Source organism: Sminthopsis crassicaudata, chromosome 6, assembly GCF_048593235.1.
Source record: "Sminthopsis crassicaudata isolate SCR6 chromosome 6, ASM4859323v1, whole genome shotgun sequence".
Taxonomy (NCBI): Eukaryota; Metazoa; Chordata; class Mammalia; order Dasyuromorphia; family Dasyuridae; genus Sminthopsis; species Sminthopsis crassicaudata.
In genome coordinates this window covers 252,396,446-252,411,046 of record NC_133622.1, presented here as the reverse complement: position 1 = coordinate 252,411,046, position 14,601 = coordinate 252,396,446, and the positions used below count along the sequence as shown (strand labels likewise).

General features: G+C 67.4%; 2 protein-coding genes and 1 long non-coding RNA gene across 4 annotated transcripts in view; 2 read left to right on the top strand and 1 right to left on the bottom strand.

Moving 5' to 3' along the window:
- Positions 1 to 1,234, top strand: part of CDK2AP2 (cyclin dependent kinase 2 associated protein 2) — a 3,007-nt gene extending 1,773 nt beyond the window's left edge. For both annotated transcript variants that reach the window (XM_074272606.1, XM_074272607.1), the window contains exons 2-4: positions 300 to 400; positions 492 to 624; positions 749 to 1,234. In XM_074272606.1, the coding sequence (XP_074128707.1) occupies positions 300 to 400; positions 492 to 624; positions 749 to 816 (302 nt within the window). In that variant the 3' untranslated portion in view covers positions 817 to 1,234. The remainder of the gene's footprint in view (positions 1 to 299; positions 401 to 491; positions 625 to 748) is intronic.
- The window catches only part of LOC141545521 (uncharacterized), an 18,031-nt gene extending 13,439 nt beyond the window's left edge, over positions 1 to 4,592 (bottom strand). Inside the window, exon 1 of the long non-coding RNA XR_012483049.1 lies at positions 4,526 to 4,592. This is a non-coding gene — a long non-coding RNA (uncharacterized LOC141545521). The remainder of the gene's footprint in view (positions 1 to 4,525) is intronic.
- On the top strand, positions 4,004 to 14,560 carry PITPNM1 (phosphatidylinositol transfer protein membrane associated 1). The gene is given in 24 exon segments (XM_074272604.1): positions 4,004 to 4,247; positions 4,546 to 4,695; positions 4,698 to 4,762; positions 4,983 to 5,104; positions 5,486 to 5,710; positions 5,812 to 6,138; positions 6,284 to 6,379; positions 7,358 to 7,465; positions 7,703 to 7,773; positions 8,124 to 8,371; positions 8,545 to 8,734; positions 9,218 to 9,325; positions 9,600 to 9,754; positions 10,185 to 10,363; positions 10,611 to 10,781; positions 11,283 to 11,447; positions 11,872 to 12,020; positions 12,357 to 12,467; positions 12,542 to 12,658; positions 12,791 to 12,939; positions 13,022 to 13,171; positions 13,361 to 13,544; positions 13,655 to 13,783; positions 14,063 to 14,560. Coding segments are annotated over 24 exon segments (3,708 nt in total). The 5' UTR covers positions 4,004 to 4,169; the 3' UTR covers positions 14,324 to 14,560.
- Positions 14,561 to 14,601: the final 41 nt, after the last annotated feature.

Here is a 14,601-nt window from a genome sequence, read left to right as displayed (position 1 = left end):
TTTTGTCTTTGTCCCCAAGAGATGGCCCACAGCAGGGGGGCTCAGGCACGGGTGGGAGTGGGAAAAGTAACTCAGGGCTGGTTGTCTGTCAGCTGGAAGCAGAATGTGCCCAGGGCCGGGGACTCAAAGGCAGGCCCTACAGGCCCGGCTGAGAGCCACAGAGGCCCTTGGCAGAGGGAAGGCCTGGCCTAGACAGCTCCTGGGAGGAGCCATCTGAGGGAAGGAGGAGCTGGGGAGCACTGGCCCCCCAAGGCCGCCCTCTAACCACTTCCTTCTCCCCAATCTTCCAAAACTTGCAGCCACCAGCGTCCCTTCCCCTTCGGGCTCAGTTCCTGGAGCCACCGCTGCCTTCCGCCCCCTCTTCAATGACTTTGGGCCACCTTCCATGGGTTACGTGCAGGTGAGTGGCTGAGAGGTGGGGCCCCGGGGAGAGGAGGGGGAGGGCCAGGCCCAGGCTGGGCCGAGGCTTCCAGCACCACATCTTCTTGCAGGCTATGAAGCCCCCCGGCTCCCAGGGCTCCCAGAGCACCTACACAGACCTGCTGTCCGTCATCGAAGAGATGGGCAAGGAGATCCGGCCCACCTATGCCGGCAGCAAGAGCGCCATGGAGCGGCTGAAGCGAGGTGTGTGGGAATGGGCCCCTTCCCAACTCCTGTGGGGACAGCAGGCCGAAAGGCCAAGGAAGAGGCCGCAGGGGTGGGCTGCTCCGGGCTGCCCGTCACTTTAGCCTTCTCTTTTTCTCCTTAGGCATCATCCATGCTCGGGCACTAGTCAGAGAATGCCTGGCAGAGACAGAGCGCAACGCCCGCACGTAACGGCGTGCCATCCCCTCTCTACCCTATGGACCTTCCCACCTATTTGCATCACCTTTTGGAGCAGAGCCCCTCCCCTCGTGCCCTTCTTTTCCTGACCTCCTCCTGTCCTGTGACCTCCAGCCACACAGGGTGGCATGGGAGAAGCTGGATCCAGCGCCCAGCAAAAGCAGCAGAGCCAATGCCTCGGCCTCAGTGGGCCTTGGAGAGTCCTTGGCCCGGCCCCATCTCCAGCCCGACTCAATACTGACCTTCGGCCCCCATCCCTCCCTGTCCCACGCTGGATCTCCTCCCTCCTCTGCCTGGGGCCTCCCTGGCACCCACCACCTTCCAGCCCTGCCTCTGGGCTGCTCAAGGTGGTGCCTTTTCTCAGCGTCTTTTACTAAAATGCTCTTTTTCTATAAATAAAAGGAGATTTGGAGTTGTTCTCTTTGGACATCGCTGGCTGGCTGTGGGCCTGCGGGGCCAGAGGGGGGGGTGGGCCGGCTGTGTGCCTGTGGGGCCAGAGGGGGGCTGGCTATGACCCTGCGGGGCTGGAGAGGGGCTGGGGACACTCAGAGAAGGTGCCAGCAGTCAGCCCGTCCACGTCACAGTTGGCGTTCCGCCATCCTTCCTGGGCACTGATGTTCTGTGTTCTGGGATCATTTGCTGAAATTGGCAGGATCTCAGAATACAGACCCTCCAGGACTGAGGGGACAGTAGGGATAAAGGTTAGAGGTCAGAGCTTGGCTTCAAACCCCAGCTCTCTCCCCAATGACTTGGAGGGTCATGGGAAAACCAGCTCAGTTTCCTTGTCTGGAAAACAGGGTGGGTCCCAGGTCAGGGAGTGGCAGGTGCCTGCCTCTTGGCCCTAGCTGTGGCTCCTTAGGTTTAGAGATTCCCCCTCCCCCCTCCAGCCATTATCCTTCAGTGGAGTTCTTGCCCTGCCTCCTTGTCTGGGAGGGATGCCAGTTAGGCCCCTGGCCTGCCCAGGGCAAGGTCCCAGGGTGGAGCTGGGCAGGGCTCTCGGCACAGCCAAGCCAAAAGTCCCCCAGCCACTTACCCTTTGCCCAGCTCAGGCCCCCTCAGGAAACACGAGCATTGAGGAGCTTAGCGGGCCTTCTGATTGGCAGGCCTACGCACAGGGAGAGTCCTTCCGTAGCCCCCCACCCCTGCCCCCACATCCTGTCGCAGGTGGGCCTGGCGGCTTGGCAATGCCATCAAGGAGGCCGTTGGCCCAACAGCTAAGCTTGGCCCCTTCCTGGGGCTCCTAGCTCCCACTGCATGACTGACAGCGGGGCTGTGTAGTCACTGGGGGGCGAGCTGAAGTGGAGACCTAAGGCAGGTTCGGGCAGCCTGGCCTGCTCCTTCCCCTTCCGTGCTTGGCGTGGGGGTGGGGGGCGGGGTGAGGGGTCACGGGCTGTGCAGATGCCTTTCCTCCCCAGAGCCCTAGCTGGCAGAAGTGGGGCTTGGCCCAGACCTGGGGCAACTATGTGGACCCTGGGGAGGGGGGGCGGGCCTCGGGGATGGGGCCCGCCCGGAGCTGGCCGGAGGAGGTGGGAGGCGTGGGTGCTGCGGGGAGGCTCGGGCCGTTAGGAAAGCGGATGCCAAAGCTGGGAGGGTCCCTGAAGCCCAGCGAGGCCCTTTTTACAGAAAGACAGGCAGAGAGGAAGTAACTCAGCCGGGGTCACACGGTTACTCGGTGACACCTGTCCCTGGGCCGCTGGCAGAAGGGTGAAGGGCTAAGCAACAGGGGAGGCCAGGAAAGGCTCCCTGTCTGCTGAGCTCCGTTTGAGCCAGCCCCAACCCCTGCGCCCTCCTTCCCCTTCTGGGAAGTTTCCCCCAGGGCCCCAGCCCACCCGGCCCCGGGGAGCTCTGTGGGCCAGGCCTGAGCCTGCTCAGATCGCCCGGCCCTACTTCCCCTTCTGGGATATCTCCTTCCAGAGCAAGAGGGGCCAGGCCTGGGGGCTCCTGCTCCGAGACTGACCCAGAAGGCAAGTTCCTGCCAGTGAGTGGGAGCCCCCAGCCCGGGTCCCTGTGGCTTGGGAGACGGTGGCTCCAGGAGGTGGTACCTGGGCAGGGGGGAGAAGAGGCAGGAGGCCCTGCCCGGCCTGGCACCCGAGGGGACCCTGAGCAGCGAAGCGCTGCGGGGGATGGAGCCTGCTGGTCCCAACTCAGGGGGGCCTGGGAGGTGGGCTTCGAGAGGGGACCTGAACCTGGGCTGCTCTGCTGGGGAGGGGGTGTCCTGGCCCAGGGTGAGGTTCAGGCAGAAAGGGGGGGAAGAGTAGAAAGGGGAGGGGGAGGGCAATAAGGGAGCCTGGAGGGCGGTGGGGGGATGGGGGTTCCTTTCTCCCCATCCCTTGCCTGGAAGAGCCATTGAGGAATGGGGGGGAAGGTTGGAAGATAAAGGATGGATGGGGGGGAGGGAGGAGAGCTGTGCTCGGAGAGGAAGATTTGGGGGAGGGGAAGGATAAAGAGACTGGAAGAGGGATGCTGGGGATAAGGGAAGGGATTAAAGGGAGACAAGGGATAGAAAGGGGAAACGAGGCAGAGGAATAGAAAGAGAGGGAAAGGAAGAGGGAGCAGGATGTTGGGCAGGGGAGGAGGAAGTGGAGGCCAGCGGGGAGGACGGGGCAGGGGGTTGTGGAAGTGGTGGGGGAGGGCAGGGTGTCAGGACCTAGGAGAGGGACCGGGGAGGAGGCCCGCTGAGGGAGGGGTGATGGGGGAGAGACCGAGCGCCGGGAAGCCGGAGACAGGGGGGGAGAAAGGGGGGCTGGCACGGGCGGCTGGCTGGGCTGGCTCGGCTCCCCCAGGGGTGGCCGCGTCAGCATCCCGTTGCCGCGGTAACGGGGAAGGGGGGCCGCGGCGGTGGCGTTTGAAAGGAGGTCAGAGGGAGCTCGGTTTGAGAGCGAGGGAGGCGGGAGGCAGCAGCGGCTCCTGCCTCCAGCCTCCTGCCTCCTGCCTCCCGCCTCCAGCCTCCCGCCTCCCGCCTCCCTCCTGCGGCAGGCCAGCCGCCGCTGCTCCCCTCCTCTGCCCCAGCCCTCCTTCCTCCTCCCTCTCCCCTCCTCCCTTCTCCTCCCTCCTCCCGCCTGGCCGCTCCTCCCTCCTCTCCCCTATCCTGTGCTAGCGGCTCCTAGGCTCCCCTCTCCTCCTCCATGCGGGGGGCGGGCGCGGGGCCGGGGCCGGGCCGGGCGATGGGGGCGGGGGGCTGCGGGGAAGCGCAGGGCGGCCGGGGCCAGGGCCGGGCTCCTCCCCGAGCCGGGGGACCGGACACCCGGAGCGCGCCCCAGCCCTGACGGGCGCGCCCCGATCCCGACCCAGGAGGGGAGGCCAGGCGAGGCGGGCGGGCAGCGGCCCTGCGGCGGGCGGCGGGCACCATGCTGATCAAGGAGTACCACATCCTGCTGCCCATGAGCCTGGAAGAGTACCAGGTGGCCCAGCTCTACATGATCCAGGTGGGCCCCGCAGGGGGCTGGGGGAGGGGCGCTGGAGGGGAGGGGAGGGGGCGCTGGGGAAGGGGGGGCCGATGGCGAGGGGGAGACCCCCGCGAGGCGCCGAAGAAAGGGGGAGGGGAGCAGAGCCGGGAAAGGTGACAGGAGATTGCAGAGCAGCTCGAGGTGGGGGAGGGAAGCGCTGAGTGGGGGAGCCAGTGCCACCGAGGATGGGGGAGGGGGGCCCCGAAGGGGGGCCCGGGGAGCCCCGGAGGGCGGGGCCGGGCCCGCGGGCCCCTGACCTGACCCCCGGCCGCTGCAGAAGAAGAGCCGAGAGGAATCCAGCGGCGAGGGCAGCGGGGTGGAGATCTTGGCCAACAGGCCCTACGAGGATGGGCCCGGGGGCAGCGGGCAGTACACCCACAAGGTCTACCACGTGGGCTCCCACATCCCCGGGTGGTTCCGGGCCCTGCCTGCCCAAGGGCCGCCCTGCAGGTGGAGGAGGAGTCCTGGAACGCTTACCCCTACACCAGGACCCGGTGAGGCTGGGGGGGAGGGGCGGGAGGCTGCCCCGGGGGCGTGAGGCTGTCCTGGGGCATAGGGAGGAGGCTGTCCTGGGGGCGTGGGGGAGGGGCTGTCCTGGGGGCGCGGGGGAGGGGCTGCCCTGGGGGCGTGGGGAGGGGCCGGGAGGCCGCCCTGGGGCACTGGGCTGCAGCCCTGCCCGCCCTCACTCCCAGTGTGCCCCCGGCCCTCCCACAGCTACACCTGTCCCTTTGTGGAGAAATTCTCCATTGAAATAGAAACCTACTACCGGCCCGACGGGGGCCAGCAGCCCAATGTCTTCAACCTGAGCGGGGCCGAGAGGAGGCAGCGCATCCTGGGTACGGCTGGGGAAGGGCGGGGGGGGGGGGGGGGGGGGGGGGGGCTCGGGCGGGAATCACCGCCCTCTGGGCCCCTCAGTGCCCCCCATGGGCCTGGGAGGGAGATTCCACACCAGGAGCTCCCCCCCAAGTGCAAAGCCCGCTGAGTGTGAGGATCCCCGGCCTGCGGAGCTTCCTGATCCGGGAGAAGGAACTGGGAAAGGGCAGTCACCTTGGGGGCGGCACCCGGGAGGCCGCACAATTTGGGGACCCCAGTCTCCCGCCCCGCTGTTTAAAAGTCACTGAGCTCCGCGGCCTCAGTTTCCCCACCTGTAACATGGGTTGGATGGCACGGCCCCCGGCCCTCCGGGACCTGGCTGAGGGCCCGCCTCCTTGGCCCAGACACCATCGACATCGTCCGGGACGCGGTGGCCCCCGGCGAGTACAAGGCCGAGGAGGACCCCAGACTCTACCGCTCCGCCAAGACGGGCCGCGGGCCGCTGGGGGACGACTGGGCGCGGCAGGCGGCGCAGGCGGGGCCCCTGATGTGCGCCTACAAACTCTGCAAGGTGGAGTTCCGCTACTGGGGCATGCAGGCCAAGATCGAGCAGTTCATCCACGACGTCGGTGAGGGCCTGGGGGGAGGGGGCGGGGGTCTGGGGGCCGGGGGAGGGGCGGGGGGAGGGCCCTGCGGCCCGGGCCGCCTCAAGCCCGGCTCCGCCCCGCAGGTCTCCGGCGGGTGATGCTCCGGGCCCACCGGCAGGCCTGGTGCTGGCAGGACGAGTGGACGGAGCTGAGCATGGCGGACATCCGGGCCCTGGAGGAAGAGACGGCCCGCATGCTGGCCAGAAAGATGGCCAAGTGCGCCGCTCCCGAAGGGGAAGGGGCCGAGGCGGCCGGGAAGCCGGGGCCCGAGGGCGGGCCGGCCGCAAGCGCCGAGGGGACGCCCGAGGGGCCGGAGGGCCCGGCCGTGGCCGACGCGTCCCCGGACTCCGAGAGCTTCTCCAAGCAGTGGTCTGCGTCCCCGCGCTCCTCCTACTCCTCCCAACACGGAGGTGAGGCGCGGGACAGCTGCCGGCCTTCGGGCCTCGCCTCCCCCTTTGTAAACTCCCCCCAGACGGCTCTAGGGAGCCCCCCTTTAAACGGGGTCTTTGGGAGGCTCTGACTGGGGCAGGGGCGTGACAGGAGGGGCCTGTGCAGGGGGGGTGTCCCCGCAGAGCTTGTCCGAGTGGCGGATGCAGAATATCGCGCGGGACTCAGAGAACAGCTCCGAGGACGAGTTCTTTGATGCACATGGTATGTGCCTCCCTCCCTCCTTCCTTTCCTCTCTCTCCTTTTTTTCCTCCCTTCTTTTCTTTCCATCCTTCCTCCCTCCCTTCCTAGCTTTTCCCTTTCTCTTTCCTTCTCTTCCTCCTTCCCTTCCTCCATTTCCCTCTCTCCTTATCCCTTCTCCCCCTTCTCCTTCCTCTCTTCCTAGTTTCCTCCCTCAGCTCCTCTTCCTCTCTTCCTTCTTCCCTTCCTTCCTTCTTTGCTTCCTTCCCTCTTTCCTCCCTCCCTTCCTTCCTTCCCTCTCTTCTTCCCTTCCTCCTTTCCTTCTCTCTCCTTCCCTCCCTTTCTTCCTTCCTCCTTCCTTCTTTCTTCCCTCTCTCCCTCCCTTCTTCCTTCCCTCTCTCCCTCCCTTCTTCCTTCCTTCCCTCCTTTCCTTTCCTCTGTTCCTCTCTCCCTTCTTCCCTTTCCTCCCTCCTTCCTTCCATTCTCACTCTTTTCCTTTTCCTTCCCTCACTCTCCCCCTCCCTACCCCCCGCCTGAAGCTAGGGGCCACAGACCCACCCGTGGCCACCACCATTCTGCAGGGAGTGAGCAGAAGGTCCCCGGACTATGTCCACAGCACCCAGTGCCGCCAAGGGCCAACAGGTCCCACGGGCTCCAGGGCCTGCCCAGAGCCATGGGGTCAGGGCCTGGAGTGGGGGGCGTACATCCTGAGGGGAGGGGTTCCCCCCTGGGTCTGGCCTTCCTGCAGCGTCCTGTTAAGAGGCCACAGATTAGACTCTAAGGCACAAATTTCTGTCACAGACAGCCCGGAGGAGCCGAAAACAGGCTAGGAGAGGAGAGGGTCACTGGGGAACCCCGAAGGGCTCCCTGGAGATGGTGGCGGTGGCCTTGGGCGGCTGCTGGGAGATTGGGGGCAGGCTTGCTAGCTCTCCCTCACTCTACCCCAGCCCCTCACTCTGCCCCTGGCCCCTTCACTCTGCTCATGCCCCCCCTTCTCTGCAGAAGGCTTCTCAGACAGCGAGGATGTCTTCCCCAAGGAGATGACCAAGTGGAACTCTAATGACTTTATTGACGCCTTTGCGTCCCCAGCTGCGGTTTCGGGGGCTTCCGGTGAGCCCCAGACTTCCCTGGGCTCCTCCTGCACCCTGGCTTTGGAACCTGATCCCAGCCTTTGACCCCAGAGAGCCCCCTGATTAGAGGCCCCTTGCAGCCCTCCCAGTGCAGTGGACAGTGGCTGGAGCAAGGGACAGTGGGAGCTGTCCAGGGTCCCTCCCTTGTGGAAAAGGCAGAGGGGTGGGCTCTGCTTCTGGCACACCCACTGGCCTCCTCCTCCTCCTCCTCCTGCAGACCCCACAGACCCCGGGGCCGAGGTCACCAAGGGCGAAGGAGATGGGGCTGGCGCATCCAGGGACTCCGAGGTGAGCCCTCCCCCCAGGAGTCCTGGGAATCTCAGGGACTTTTAGATCCATTTGTGGCGCCAGATGTGTAATAAACGTGGTGTGATCCATGAGCCAGGGATCCAGAACAAGGGTGGTGTAGCCAGGGTCTTACCACAGGGCCCTGCATTTGGAGGGTGCCGGGGTGAGAAACAGCAGATTACCTCCTGCTAAAAGTCCCGGGTGGGGACGAACCTGTGGTGCCCTCACCCGGGAGGGGATTCCTGACTGGAAGTACCCTCTGCCCTGCCTGCTGCATTAGGAGGTGGGCACCAGCAGCAGAATGCCCAGCCCAGTCTGGCCCCGGGGCTGACGTTTTGTCCCTCCCGCAGGGTCTTGGGGCTGGGGAGCTGGGCCCCGAGGCCTGTGCTGTCCACGCCCTGTTCCTCATCCTGCATAGCGGGAACATCCTGGACTCGGGGCCCGGAGACGTGGACTCCAAGCAGGCCGATGTGCAGACCCTGAGCGCGGCCTTCGACGCCGTCACCCGCGTCCACTTTCCTGAGGCCCTGGGCCACGTGGCACTGCGCCTGGTGCCCTGCCCCCCAATCTGTGCTGCGGCCTATGCCCTAGTCTCCAAGTACCAGCCTGGGCGGGCTCTGGGGAAGGCGGGGGGGTGATGGGAGGTGAGCTAGGGAGGAGACGGGAAGGGGCAGCTCTGGGCCGGGGGCACCACCTCCTGAAGAATAGGCCGGGCAGGGGAGGGGACGCCCGGTGCCAGCTTGGCCACCAACGTTGGCTGTCCCCCCACAGCCTGAGCCCCTACAGCCACGACGGCGACAGCCTGTCCCGCTCCCAGGACCACATCCCGCTGGCCGCCCTGCCGCTGCTGGCCACCTCGTCCTCCCGGTACCAAGGGGCCGTGGCCACGGTCATCGCCCGCACCAACCAGGCCTACGCCGCCTTCCTGCGCTCGCCCGAGGGCGCCGGCTTCTGTGGGCAGGTCAGGGGGCACCGGAGGGACAGCGGGACACCCTGAAAGGACAGCCTGGGGGAAGGGGAAAGGATGAGGTGGGGGGCAGGGGAAAGGATGGCCTGGGGGTCAGAGGTCCTGGACCCCACAGAGACCAAATCTGCACTGAGGGGGAAGGGGGAGGAGTGTGGGCTCCTTCCTTGGTGGGAGGAGAGAGAGCTTCCTGGTGCACCCAGCCCCCCAGGTATCTGGACTCGGCACCCACTGAGTCCCCGCCCAAAGCCTCCCAGGGGCTCCCCAGCCAGCTGGGCCCCTGGACCTCAGAAAGGAGCTGGCCAGCGTGCAGGCCCCCACTGGAGACCCCCGAGAGCCGGGCAGTGGCAGTGAGCCCCTCCCTTCTGGCTCCCATCTTCATCCCCCTCAGCAGTCCCTCCGCCAGTCGCCTCGTCCCCTGCTCCTTACACTGGGTAGGGCTCTGGGCTGGGCAGCGCTCAGGGTGTCTGCCCCTGCCAGGTGGTACTGATCGGGGACGGCGTCGGAGGCATCCTGGGCTTCGATGCGCTGTGCTACAGCGCCAACGCCAGCTCTGGCAGCCTGGGCAGCAGCCGCCGAGGCAGCGTGGTCAGTGCTGGCGCCTCCCTGCCCCTGTCTGCTTCCCTTACCCCAGAGGCCTGGCTGGGCCCTCCTCCCTCCCTTCTCTTTCCTCCTCTTCCCTCCCTCCTTCCCTCTCCTCCCTCCCTCTCCCCCCCTCCTCCCTCCCTTCCCCCCTCCTCCCTCCCTCTTTCCCCCTCCACCCTCCTTCCTGTGGCCCTTTTCTACTGCCTGCGGGGTCCGGCAGAGAGCTGTGGGCACCCTGCCACCTTCCCCAAGCCAAAGGACGCCTCCTTCCTTCCAGAACAACGAGCTGCTTTCCCCGGAACAAGGCCCAGGACGGGACCCACTGGCCGACAGCGTGGAGGCCCTGGGCCGGGCCAGCCCGGAGCCCGGGTCTCTCGGTGCCCAGCGCCCGCCCAGTGACGGCCCGGCCCCGGAGCCCGACTCAGCCTGCAGGTTGGTGCCTCCAAGCTCCCCGGGCCCGTTAGCGTTCCTCTGGCCCCTGGTAGCGTGAGTGATCTCAATCATGGCCCCCCCTCCCAGCCGGCTCTTGGGAAGTTCTGTAAGGTCTCTGCCCTCAGTTTCTTCCCTGCAAAGTGAGGGGATCGGAGGGGCCGGCCTTAGGGGGCCTTGGGCCATTTCATTAATTCCCAGCTCTGACCAAGTGGGCGGACCAGGCGCCAAACTGCTCCTTAGACTGGCTCGGGGAAGTGCCGGGTCAAGGCAGTGCGGGGCGGGGAGGCCGGGCCGAGCCAGGAGGGAGGGCACGCCGGGCACCAGGACTGTCTGGGCAGCGCCCTAGAGAGGAGACTGGGGCCCCGCTGGCGCTCTCCTCGGCCACCCACGCTGTTCCCCCTCTCTCCCCCCTTGCCTCCTCGCGGGCCAGCCTGCAGGCTGGCACAGCCCCGGCAGAACCGCGGCGGGGGAGCACCGTCTCCTGCCCAGCCCCGGAGGCCGCGGACGGCCCCGCCCGCCTTGACTTCAGGGTGTCTGGCTTCTTCCTCTTTGGCTCACCCCTGGGCCTGGTGCTAGCCCTCCGCAAGACCGTGATGCCCGCCCTGGAGGGTGAGGGGCCAAGCTGGGGCACTGGGGGGGCCAAGGCAAGCCAGGGGTCACGTGCTTGTCCTCCCAAAGCCTGTGAAATCCCCCGAGTCCGGTCCCCACGCACCCGCGCCAGCCCCAGAGCCGCCCCCAAAGCATCAGCCCCTTCAGCCTGCCCGGGGCGCCCCGCTGGGAGAAGGGACCTGGGCATGGCCCCCCCCGCCGGGCGCTGCCAGGTCCCTGAAGACCCCTGCCCCTTCTCCCTGCCCAGTGACCCAGATGCGCCCAGCCTGCGAGCAGATCTACAACCTCTTCCACGCCGCTGACCCCTGTGCCTCCCGCCTGGAGCCTCTGCTGGCCCCCAAGTTCCAGGCCATCGCCCCGCTCACCGTGCCCCGCTATCAGAAATTCCCCCTGGGAGACGGTACCTCCCTGCTGCTGGGTAAGGTTCGGCCAGGGGACCGGAGGGCCAGCAGCTCCAGGGGACCCTCGCCAAAGTCGGGGGAGCGGGGTGGAGGGGGCACCTGTGCACATGGCAGTGTACTGTGTATGAGCATTTATGAAGCACCTATTGTATGCTGTTGGGGAATACAAACAGCCAGGAGCCCGCGGCCCGCTGTGCCAGTGGCCGGCCACTTGTAGGAGGCAGATGGGCACTGGCGGCCTTCCTGCCAGCATGAGGCCTGAGAAGCAGGAGCCCAAGGGGCCCGGGTCCAAATAGCCACACCCCCCCAGTATTACGAGAGCTCCCAAAGCCCCCGCTCTTCCCATAGCACTGTCCCCCCTATCTCCCCTAAGGACTAGACAAGGGTGGGGATGGGTCCTGGGTTCCAATCCGGGCTCAGGGAAGATGATGCCTGTTGGCTACCTGTCTGGGCTGTTGGGGGAGGCAGCTGCAGCCTGGGAGCGGCCCCTCACCCACGCCCCTCTGTGCCCTGGCCAGCCGACACTTTGCAGACCCACTCAGGCCTGTTCTTGGAGGAGCTGGAGATGATGGTGCCATCCACCCCCACCTCAGCCAGCGGCGGCTTCTGGCGGGGCGGCGAGCTGGGCTCCGACCCCCCGGCCCCCACAGGCACCCCCAGCATGGCCAGCGAGGTGGTCAAGAGTGAGTGCCAGGGCAGGAGGGGGCAGCACCCGCTCGGGGGAGAGGCCCAGCCTGGCAGGAGGGGGCAGCACCCACTCAGGGGAGGGGCCCAGCCTGGCAGGAGGGGGCAGCACCCACTCAGGGGAGGGGCCCAGCCTGGCAGGAGGGGGCAGCACCCGCTCGGGGGAGGGGCCCAGCCTGGCAGGAGGGGGCAGCACCTGCTCGGGGGAGGGGCCCAGCCTGGCAGGAGGGGGCAGCACCCGCTCAGGGGAGGGGCCCAGCCTGGCAGGAGGGGGCAGTACCCGCTCAGGGGAGGGGCCCAGCCTGGCAGGAGGGGGCAGCACCCTGTGGCGGAGGGGCCCAGCCTGGCAGGAGGGGGCAGCACCCGCTCGGGGGAGGGGCCCAGCCTGGCAGGAGGGGGTTCTGACTGGACTTGCATCAACAGTCCTGGAGCGCTGGTGGGGGACCAAGCGGATTGACTATTCCCTGTACTGCCCCGAGGCGCTCACGGCCTTCCCCACAGTGACCCTGCCCCACCTCTTCCACGCCAGCTACTGGGAGTCTGCAGACGTGGTGGCCTTCATCTTGCGTCAGGTGGGTGGGCAGGGGGGGGGAGGGGCTCTGTGGGGCACTTGAGCTTCTCCTCTCCCTGGTCCCCTTTTACACATGGGGAGCCAACCAGAGAAGAGCCTGGAATCCACAGAACCACAACATGGAACTTCAGGGCTGGGAGGGCCCTTAGAACCAGGACCAGGAACATCAGGGCTGGGAACATTCGTAGAACTAGGGCTCGGAGCATCAGGCCTGGGCCCCCCGCCCTCGAACAGCGGGCACAGCCAGGGGTCAGTCTCCCTTGGCAGATGGGGGGCCCGCAGGAGGCCAGCCCCATGGGGGAGGCGGATGGGAGCGCAGCCCCCCTCTCGGCCCCAGGTCATCGAGAAGGAGAGGCCCCAGCTGGCCGAGTGTGAGGAGCCGTCCATGTACAGCCCGGCCTTCCCTCGGGAGAAGTGGCAGAGGAAGCGGACCCAAGTCAAGATTCGGGTATGGCACTCTCTGCCCCCCCCGCCCCCTCCTCCTGGTTCAGGCTTCACCCCAGGCCCTCCCCTCTCCCGCAGAACGTGACCTCCAACCACCGGGCCAGCGACATCATCGTGTGTGAGGGCCGGCCGCAGGTACTGAGCGGGCGCTTCATGTACGGGCCCTTGGACGTGGTGACGCTCACTGGAGAGAAGGTCAGCGCCCGGTGGGAAGGGGGCTGATGGGGGGGGGCAGTGGCGGGGACACCCCCTGGGAACCCCAGCTCCGCCCCTGCTGCCTGTGCCCAGGGACACCAGCTGCTCCTTCCCCCGTCCCCTCCATGTTAGGTGGACGTCTACATCATGACCCAGCCCCTCTCCGGCAAGTGGATCCACTTTGGCACCGAAGTGACCAACAGCTCGGGCCGGCTCACCTTCCCGGTGCCCCCCGAGCGCTCCCTGGGCATCGGCGTCTACCCCGTCCGCATGGTGGTCAGGTAGGGGCCAGAACGGGCGGGGGGAGGCGGGCGGTCGGCTCTCCGCGGGCCTCGCGCCCAGGACCCTGTCCCGTCTGCGCAGGGGGGATCACACTCACGCCGAGTGCTGCCTGACCGTGGTGGCCCGAGGCACCGAGGCCGTGGTCTTCAGCATCGACGGGTCCTTCACGGCCAGCGTCTCCATCATGGGCAGCGACCCCAAAGTGAGGGCCGGAGCCGTGGATGTGGTCAGGTTCGAGTGGCCTCCCTGCCTGCCCCACCCCCACGCTTCCCGGCCTTGCTCTCAGTGGGACCTTCCCAGCCCACCTCAGACACTGGGCTGGGTCTCTCTGGGCCCCGGGCTGGGCTGCGCCATCCAAAGGGGGGGGATCTCGCCCACTCGCCGCGGGGGCCGGCCCGTCACCGTCGCTGCCCCCCACAGGCACTGGCAAGACTCGGGCTACCTGATTGTGTACGTGACGGGCCGGCCGGACATGCAGAAGCACCGCGTGGTGGCCTGGCTGTCCCAGCACAACTTCCCCCACGGGGTGGTCTCCTTCTGTGACGGCCTCACCCACGACCCCCTGCGGCAGAAGGCCGTGTTCCTGCAGAGCCTGGTACAGGAGGTGAGGTTCCCCCCCAGCTCCCTGGGGCCCTGGGGAAATCCCACCCGGAGCCGCTGGGGGGGCAGGGCCGGTGGAACTTCTGTGGCTGACGGGCCTGCCTGCGACCACAGGTGGAGCTGAACATCGTGGCCGGCTACGGGTCCCCCAAAGACGTGGCCGTGTACGGGGCCCTGGGGCTCCCCCCCAGCCAGACGTACATCGTGGGCCGGGCGGTCCGCAAGCTTCAGGCCCAATGCCAGGTGAGCGGCCGGCTGGGATTGAGGGGGCGGTTGTGACTCTCAGGGCCAGGACGGGAGGGCCCAAGTTCAAATCCAGCCTCCAGCACCCCTTGTGGGCCCGCCTGCCCAGTTTCCTCAGTTCTAAAATGGGGCTGATAGCACTTCCCAGGTTTGTAGTGGATCCGGTGAGCGCTCTGCACAGTGCGGGGGTCTCGGTGTTCCCCCTGAAACCGAGGCTTACCCCCTCAGCCTTGGGGGGTCCCTGCCCCGCTCGCCCCCCAGCACCTTCTCTCCCCGCAGTTCTTGTCTGAGGGCTATGTGGCCCACCTGGCCCAGCTGGAAGCCGGCGCCCACCCCCACGCCCCGCAGGCCCCGCCAAGGACAGGGCTGGCCAAGAGCAGCTACGTGGCGGCCCCCGTGGACTTTCTCCGCAAGCAGAGCCAACTGCTGCGCTCGCGGGGGCCCAGTCAGGCGGACCGGGAGGGCCCCGGGACCCCGCCCACGGGCCTGGCCCGGGCCAAGGCGCGCAGCGTCAGCCTCAAGCTGGACAGCGAGGAGTGACCCGCCCCCAGGGACCTGCTCGCGGATGGACGATCCCCGGCCCCGCCCCGGGGGGCCGGCCCTGTGCCCACCTCCCCAGACTCCGCCCCCGCGCGTGCCCTTCGATTCTGTGTCTCCCACCCCCCATTCCCAGTCAATGTGTTACAAATCCCTTGAATGTGAGGGGACCGCGGGGGAGGGGGCGGCCCCCAGGCTTCCACTACGTGTGAAACTGTGAACATTAAACCCCCACCCCGACGTGGCGTAGCGTGCTCTGTGGTGCCGGCCCGCAGGGTCCC